This window comes from Agrilus planipennis, unplaced genomic scaffold (genome assembly GCF_000699045.2).
Source record: "Agrilus planipennis isolate EAB-ADULT unplaced genomic scaffold, Apla_2.0 scaffold6, whole genome shotgun sequence".
In the NCBI taxonomy this organism is placed as follows: domain Eukaryota; kingdom Metazoa; phylum Arthropoda; class Insecta; order Coleoptera; family Buprestidae; genus Agrilus; species Agrilus planipennis.
This window is the reverse complement of record NW_020439302.1, coordinates 663,303-671,770: the sequence shown is the minus strand read 5'-3', so window position 1 is coordinate 671,770 and position 8,468 is coordinate 663,303. Positions and strand designations below refer to the sequence as shown.

At 29.5% G+C, this 8,468-nt stretch overlaps 2 protein-coding genes across 3 annotated transcripts; both read right to left on the bottom strand.

Annotated features, from left to right (window-relative positions):
- Positions 1 to 2,076: 2,076 nt before the first annotated feature.
- LOC108745037 (thioredoxin-2-like) lies at positions 2,077 to 4,592 on the bottom strand. Of its 2 annotated transcripts, XM_018481074.1 has the most exons (4): positions 4,425 to 4,592; positions 4,002 to 4,149; positions 2,392 to 2,538; positions 2,077 to 2,331 (listed from the first exon to the last, which is right to left on the bottom strand). In XM_018481074.1, exons 1-4 carry the CDS (start codon positions 4,439 to 4,441, stop codon positions 2,182 to 2,184), a joined length of 462 nt encoding a protein of 153 aa, XP_018336576.1. In that variant the 5' UTR covers positions 4,442 to 4,592; the 3' UTR covers positions 2,077 to 2,181. The 2 variants fall into 2 exon arrangements, with proteins under 2 accessions (XP_018336576.1, XP_018336584.1); XM_018481082.1 differs by lacking the exon at positions 4,425 to 4,592 and having other exon boundaries at positions 4,002 to 4,365.
- A 618-nt stretch (positions 4,593 to 5,210) lies between these two features.
- On the bottom strand, positions 5,211 to 8,226 carry LOC108745049 (thioredoxin-2). The gene is made up of 3 exons (XM_018481095.2): positions 7,927 to 8,226; positions 5,816 to 5,962; positions 5,211 to 5,644 (listed from the first exon to the last, which is right to left on the bottom strand). Exons 1-3 carry the CDS (start codon positions 7,951 to 7,953, stop codon positions 5,495 to 5,497), a joined length of 324 nt encoding a protein of 107 aa, XP_018336597.1. The 5' UTR covers positions 7,954 to 8,226; the 3' UTR covers positions 5,211 to 5,494.
- Positions 8,227 to 8,468: the final 242 nt, after the last annotated feature.

The window sequence follows — 8,468 nt, the reverse complement described above, 5'->3', positions numbered from 1 at the left end:
TAAATATTAAGTAATTACTGTGTAGTAATTTTTTCTGTACAACTTTAGCAAGTATAACGTGTCAATATTCATGTGGTAATTTGTAGAATTATTGTTAGCTGTAGAAAATGTACTAGTTCAAGGGAGAAGAAAAGAGAAAAAAGATTTATTATATAATGAAATAATTAAAGAAAGAACAACCCCTGACTTAGAATTCTCTTATAACTACTTTTTGTCAATTGCTTTCCCAACTTTTACTGTTTCTTTCCTGCTTTATTCTCTTATTTTTCTCCCAAAATATATTACATTCCTTATTATAATACATACCTACCCTGTACAGTTCAAATTTTTAGGAGTATATTTATACAGCTTTATAAATATTATGATGCAGTCTCTACATTATTTGTATTAGTCTGTACGAATCGCCTAACTAGGGTGGTAAAATTTCAAACTGTATGTTTTCTTTATATAAATTACCTGTAAAATACTATACTTTTCTTAATTGTTTTTATTAGTTCTCTTTTTTATATTTTTAAAACATTTATTATGAGGTACTGAATTTACTCTCTTATTTTGTTGTAAATTTATCTAGTTTGAATTGTTTTTCATTAATTTTTAGGAAGTAGTAATATTTTTGTAGTCTGATTTGTGATCAAATATATAAGCACAAAAATGTGTGTATGTTAGAAAAAACTGTAGCAGATTTTCTCAGCCAGTCACTATTTTTGTTTTTGTTTTATTTTTTTTTATATATTTTGCAATTCTATTAATGTTAATACTTATGTAAATTTGGAACTATACTAGCTGTAAGAATTGGAAAAATATATCTGTAAAAATTAGCAAGAACTTTTTCACTAGTTCTATCTACAGAACCTCTTCTTGGATCGACAAGTGCAAGACCTAACCTGACATTAATCTATATAGCTGTAAATATTGCAATTTATGATATCAATCACATTAAATATAAAGAATTATCATAAAATTAATTATAAACCTTTTCATTTACAAATATAATTATTATATACACTACCCACTACCATCACTAAGTACTTAGTACCAGGAAAAGTAAATAACTTACCAATTGGCTTCCTACGTCCTCACATTTATTAAAATAAATTAACAGAACTACTGTACACAAATTAATTAAAATATTACAATATAAGGATTTAAATTATACTGAATATTACACATATTTACACTGTTCAAACAAGGCGAATTGTAACGACATGGAAGCAACCACCTGTGAGCTTTTTAAAAGTGGCACCAACATTTAAAAATATAGGTATGGATTAACTTACCATTTCAAATTGTGTTAGAATAAAACGTTTAAATGTTCTATTTGTAGATCCTGTGTGAGTTATTTTTGTTTTAATTTTACAAAATAGCGTTGGATTTACTGCTAAACAGACTACTTTTATAAAAAATAAGTGTAATATGTTATGTTGAAGGGTATGGTTTTAGGAACTATGCGTTTTAGAGTTTATGGAAATTATTCAAAGTTAAAAAATCTTACATTGGTAATACTTTTAAAAAATTATAACAGTTATAGAAAGTGCGATTGTCGATTTTAGTGTAGTGCGTTATTTATTAAACTTTTGTGATGATAATTACATACATTTACAGTTAAGTTGGTGTTATGTTTGAAGAAAAATGATACTCAAGGTACTTAAGTTTTTTTATATAGTATAGGTATTCTTCTATTCTATTTCAAGGAGGGGTAGATAGGTGATATTTTATTTGTATGTATAACTTTTAAAAGGGTAAATTTTGAATTACATGAAAGTGCAGTTAAAATAATGTACTAAAGGGATCTTAACCTTGTTGTAAAACCAAAAATTTTATAAATTTTTATTGTTTCCTACATGACTATTTTAGGTTAATTTCACAATTATGAATATTAGAGTACCTAGGTACTGAAAGTAATCTAATAACTCTATAAACCATAAGGCATTCTTATAAACACCAAACCAAAGCATCACAATTACACGGTTTTATGAAAATTACCACATCAACTAATGAAAAAAAAGAGTAACACTGACAACCATTTTGTTGCCATTTTGATAAAGCAAATGGATGTTTAGCATTTTCAATAAAATCTTTTTATCGCAAATAATTTATTCTATCCAAAAAATAAACGATTCTTGAACAATTAATAACAAGAATGGAATGTCACAGAAACAAAGTAGTGTAAAAAACAAACGATTACTGATTATTTACTATAGTATCTCTAAGTTTTTCATAGTTAGCACCGCTAAATTGTGCCACGACGTGCTTATTTTTTATAAAAAGAAATGTCGGCATTGCACACACGTTATATTCCGTCGCCAGATCTTCACATTCGTCCACGTCAACCTAAAAATGTACAGAATTAGCAAAATATTAGATCCTTACATTCCCTGTAAAAATTATTACCTTTAAAATGAGCAGGCAGTTAGCGAACTCTTTCGCTAAATCTTCCAGTTTTGGTGCAATAACTTTGCATGGTCCACACCAATTAGCAAAGAAATCAACAACCACTAACTGATCTCCAGCATCAGCTAATTTCGAATCAAAGTCTTCCTAAATAATTACCCAAAACAACATTTGTATTATTGTAATAGCAATTTTTACAATTATACAATAGACAAAAGTAAAGTAAAAGAAGTTCGTGTAGAATTCAAGTTCCTGAAAATATTATTTTTCTAATCTATTTTTCGAATTTTTCCTTGAATTTATCTTTACAAAGAAAGATTAATAAGGTGGTGCTTATAATTATTATTTTTTAAACCGTCATTTTTTATCCATAATTAAATCTTACTTCATTTTATTGCATACTTTTCATCAACAACAAAGTTGATATCAGTCCTTATCATTTCTACGATAACAACATATTACAATGATTGCGTGATAATACTGTTTCTCTTATAATTCCAGACATTATTTTCTGATTTGAAATTATATAGTTAAAGTATTAAAAATTTCCCTACATTTTTTTTTGTTATGATACAAAAATGGCACATTTATAAATATCAATATTAACCAGAAACTTTTTTTTAAACAATATATTGCAACTATAATACACATCAATGCTTTTTGAGGATGAAATTTTATAATTATATTTTCCAAAAATGCCCACTACCAAATCGATTATTAATTCTGATTGAAAATAAAAAATTCGATCGTGATAACGATTGACAATTTAAAAATATTTGGGACAATAACTTTCACGATTTACCTACGCCAGAAAACCCGCTATTATATTATTCTTGCGTTGTGGAATTTTATTGTTGAACTTGTGAAGGTTACTTCGGTGTTGTGAAAGTATATCAAATCCGTTACGTACATAGTTCTAGTTTAGCGAATTCATAAATAGATTGAAAATTAGATGAACGTTTCTGATTATTTTCATTTCTCATCATAATAATGCAAGGAATTCGTGCCAATGCCTTCATTTAAGTATAGTATAAGTAGCTACCAAAAATAGTGACAAACAAAATAGGAAAATACAAAATTAGTATCTAAATTTATAAATGTAGATTTCAAATCTGTAACGAATTTGATGACTGTAGAATCAATAATCAATACAATATGGATCTGAAAGACGAATGAGTAGGTACCATTTTTCGGTACCTATTATAAAACAGGAGTTTGAAGTCAAAATTGTTTTTAAACGATTTTTTAAACTTTTAAGTAACAAATCTACACTGTTTAAAACAATTTATCGGTTTTGTAGATAATATTATCAATAGTAAGAAGATAAAAACGAATTCGAAAAAAGTCAGATCTGAAGCAGATTTGTACTTTTCAACAAATGTCAAATTCGAAAATGCAGAAAGCAAAATCATTCTTGAAATAAAACTAATAAATTGCACAATTTTTTTTTACAATTTTCAGAAATAAAAAAACTACCCTTACAAGATTATTACCTACTATCAATACTACTGTTTTGTAGAGGTAACGACTATAATATCTGTCGTCACTATCAGTAGTTTTATGTATCACTAAAATAGGCATTATTTGTAAAAAATATTGTCAGTAGGTACCTTGTTTTTAATGTATATCACCGCCATCTTCTTACAACAGGTAAAAGAGCGACAAATATGGTTAACCTTTATGTCAGATGGTAATATAAGAGTAGACTCACTGGGACGTGTGTTAAAAAAGCAAAAGCAGCAGCAGTCTTTTAATTTTCTGTTGAAAAAGAACTGTCTAAACTGTATGTCAGAAATCAATCGCGGTCATTTCTAAGCATTCTTTGCGGAAATTTTAATCGAAATTTTCAAATCTCGTCAATATCAATCAGTTGTTTCCTGCTGCGCGCGGCATTTAAAAATAGATTAAAGGAAAGGGTTCAAAGGAGATTTAGACAGGTGGTGACCCAGTTGGTTAGGTTCTTAAAAATGACCCGCTTTATATCTTTTACCATTTTGTATATTGTTTTAAGCTGCATACATCTAGGTACTTACTTCTTATAACTCTGCATTGTATGTAATCAGTACAACCAACACAATAATATACTTTCAAGACCAGTCTTGTTCACGAAAAAATTTCGTCCATGATAATTACTTAATAAAAGAACAAAAAATAATTAACAAATACTTTGATTTTGAATTAAATATTATACTGTCAAAACTCATAATTGTTCCTGTCATTTTTTATTTCATTCTATGAACCCCTACGCGAAATCCAAAAATTAAATCCTTTTTAATGGAAGAATTAAATGGTAGATGAATTCTGGAATTTTGATTACTATTGCCAGACAATGTCATTCTCATCCTCTTACATTTAGTCAAGGTTGATAATGAATCATATACAATACACCATTCACAAGAATTCAGAGTATCTCTAATTAATCATTCGCCAGTTTAATTTTAGAATACATTAAGCCGATAAATGATTAATTAGGAAGTTGATAAAACGAATAAAATCCCTATTCCCGTGTTAAATATGTTTTATTACCGATACCTACTACGTATGCGTTGTAAAATCCGGTCGGGGAAGTCCTTGAGCGTAGGAGATTTTTGGGTAGGAAATTATTATAATATACGTAATGAAACCAAAGTATAAACAGCAATAGTTTATTATTGTAATATAATTATTTATGAATATATGACAATAATAAACTATTACAAGTATAAACAGCAATAGTTTATTATTGTAATATAATTATTTATGAATATATGTATATAATGACCGTAACGTGCAAACTTTCACTTTATAAGTACTCTAGAAAAAAAACAGATATTACGAAAAAGTTCTAAGTACATATTTAATACAACTTCCGCTTTTTTTTAACATTGCTTTTTTGTACACAGAAAGCTTATACCTACAGTGATTTTTTTTGTCGTCGGCACTCGTCCGCAGTATTAGAAAGGCGAATATATTATTTTATTTAAAACCAAAAAGAAATTGTATTCGTACATTGTTGGTAATAGTTTTTTGTTTTATTTATTTGTTTTTTTTTATTATTGTTTGGGTACAATGAACATTTTCAAAAATTAAATAAGATTTTATGCGCGATCGAAGACAATTTTTTTTATTTATGCTCTAGAATTGCTGCCCTAAGTTTATCGTAGTTGGCGCCACTGAACTGTGACAAAACTTCTTTGTTTTTGATGAAGAGGAAGGTAGGCATTGACGAAATGTTGTACTCGACAGTAAGTTCTTCGCATTCATCTACACTGACCTGAAATAGAAACGAAAAAGAAATTAAAAATACTACAATTTAGGTGACGTTTATTATTAACCCTTGGAGGGATTTCAAAAAATATGTATATTTTACTTGTGAATTTACCCCAGCCACCTGACGAACGGGGGTGTACAATAAAACTTCCAGTTTCATACTTATCATACTAACCTTAAGGACAACTATACTGTTGGCAAATTCCTTTGCCAATTCTTCCAATTTTGGTGCAATCATTTTGCATGGTCCGCACCAATCGGCGTAGAAATCGACCACAACCAGTTGGTCCCCGGCATCGGCCAATTTTGAATTAAAATCATCCTGTAATAAAGAAAATATATTTTATTCTTTTACAAAGCACAATACGATCCTAGCAGGACTTCGTTCACATATTTTATTGTATCTTTTGTGCTATATTAATTTCGAACGCTCTGTTAAGCATTCAAATGCGAAGTTAATTAATGGTAATAACTGAAAGCTTATTCAAGCTAATCGCTTGTAATCTTTGAAAGGATGACAATTAAAATTTTATGTCGACAAATAATAATGCCACAAGCACTGATTATTATTATTTTATTTGCGTTTGCGACCGCAACGAGTGTAACGTCTCCTTCCTATTTGCTGTACGTAAATTTCGTAATATTTACTGAACCACACAGAAACCTTGATTATGTTGTATATATTAATTGAACGTTTAAAGTTTTAATTACACGAAAAATGTGTTTTGTTAGAAAGTAAAAGGATATTCCTAACCGAAACTACACTTTACAATCAAAATGGTAATTTTTTGTTGAGTTCAAAAACGAAAAATAATTTACAAAAATAACGAATGTAAAGGGTAGGAATTCTTAGAATGGTCAAAGCATACGATAATATTTTATAAGGGTGGAAATAGCAAAGAAGAGGCTACTTCAGGACAACTCAACTTCTTGGAAGGATCTTTAAGACTTCCTTAACCTCTTTTAAACAAAAAGGCATTTAGATAATACTTAAAAAAGCCGACACTCGTAATAATCGTCAATTATTACTTTTTGAAGTGCCCCGTATGAAAAACCTTGGATGGAATACAATAAAATTACTTTTAGTTGAGTATGCTGTACTCAAAAGAACAGATAATCATAAATAGATGATTAGGTACTAATATAGGTAGGTAATATCCGATTTATTAGCGCTAATTACATTATGGGTGCAATAATGAATTGCATTTAGTATACCTTCATACGTAACAGAACGTGATTGGCATTAATCAAACGTGTGCATCGCTATTATTTATTCTGGTTTTAATAATCTTTAATAATCCGTTTTCCGCCCAGTGTATGATTGCATGTTAGTTGGAAATTCAAACGTGACGTCACCTATCTTCTATCTGATGCACTACACATTTCCACGAATTTCATACACTCCTTAAATAGGATCTTATTGGCGCCATAAACACAAGCAAAACAATTTTAAACGAACCCATTCTATTACAAATACAGGTATGAAGTACTTTCCATCTTTTATCGAACAAAAACATCCCCCATATAATCATTAAGTACATGCATATCTACTTATTAATTATTATCGATCTTTTTGATCGCTTAATAGAAGTTATTACGTTTTTCCAAAAGGCAGCCGATAAACTTTTGCGCAATTTAAATATAATTATATAGCAATTACAACTTATCGTACCAAAAATGTATTAGTTTATCAACTTTAAAAATGCTTTATCATGTTTGTGAACGTCAACAAAGGCTAGATAAAATCAAGGTGATTTTTTTTTAATACATTTCTAGTAGTACTATCAATGTGCCGATTCCTGATCAATGGAATGTGGACGTACATTAAAAACCGTTATAGGTGCATACATTTACCGCCCCACACACACATACATGTGCGGACCCTCATTCGGTAATACAAATTATGGCAGGTGAACTGATGCCAAGACAGTTTTTACGACTGCTAAACCATTACTTATTTTTTCTACAGGTATTACAATAATTATTATTTTAATTGAGCAAGTCGTAAAATTACAATATACATATTTATCCAGTCAATTACGTCATCACTTTTAACAGATACTACTATATTGCATACACACGTGAATACGTATCCAATCGGAGACTATAAAGTGGGACAAGCGTTATTTAAAAGTTCATCCAATATAATTACCGAAAACATGAACGCATTTTCCGAATTGAAGCAAAAATTTAAACGAACAAAGTCACAAATATAACAATACGAATCGTTACAAATCAAAAAATATTAATGAATAAAAAGGCCAGAAAAAAACAACGGAAACATACCTTATCCTTAATGTGAATAGTAGCCATGTCTACAGATAATTTTATTATTGTATTTAGTCACACTTGAGATGAAGTTCGTTCACGATTTATTGATATTGCCACAAAAGTTGGAGCGCAACTTTCGACTTGAACGAACTGAGTTCCCGTTTACTATTAAATATTCTTTAAAATAAGTCAAAATTAAATATTGAAATGGATCGAGTATGAAACCGTTTCACCACGTTTTGCAACCAACGCAACTGTGCCGCCTTGGTCGTCACACGATCATGCGTCCAACAAGCACAACGATGAAAACAGTTTATCAGAAAAAGGACAGAGAGAGAAAATATTAAGTGAGAAGGAGAAGTGTGAGATCCCCAACAAGAAAACTACAACAAAAGACTCACAAACAACGAACTAAATTTTAACGAGCTCCGATACTACTGTCTCCTTTGGCTTTGAAGGATTTCCAGAGGGTCTAGGATAGGTCGTAAGTTCCACTTACTCAGATGAATGATATCATCGCTATTTGACGCAGAAGTTGAAATTTTGCCGGAAGTAAA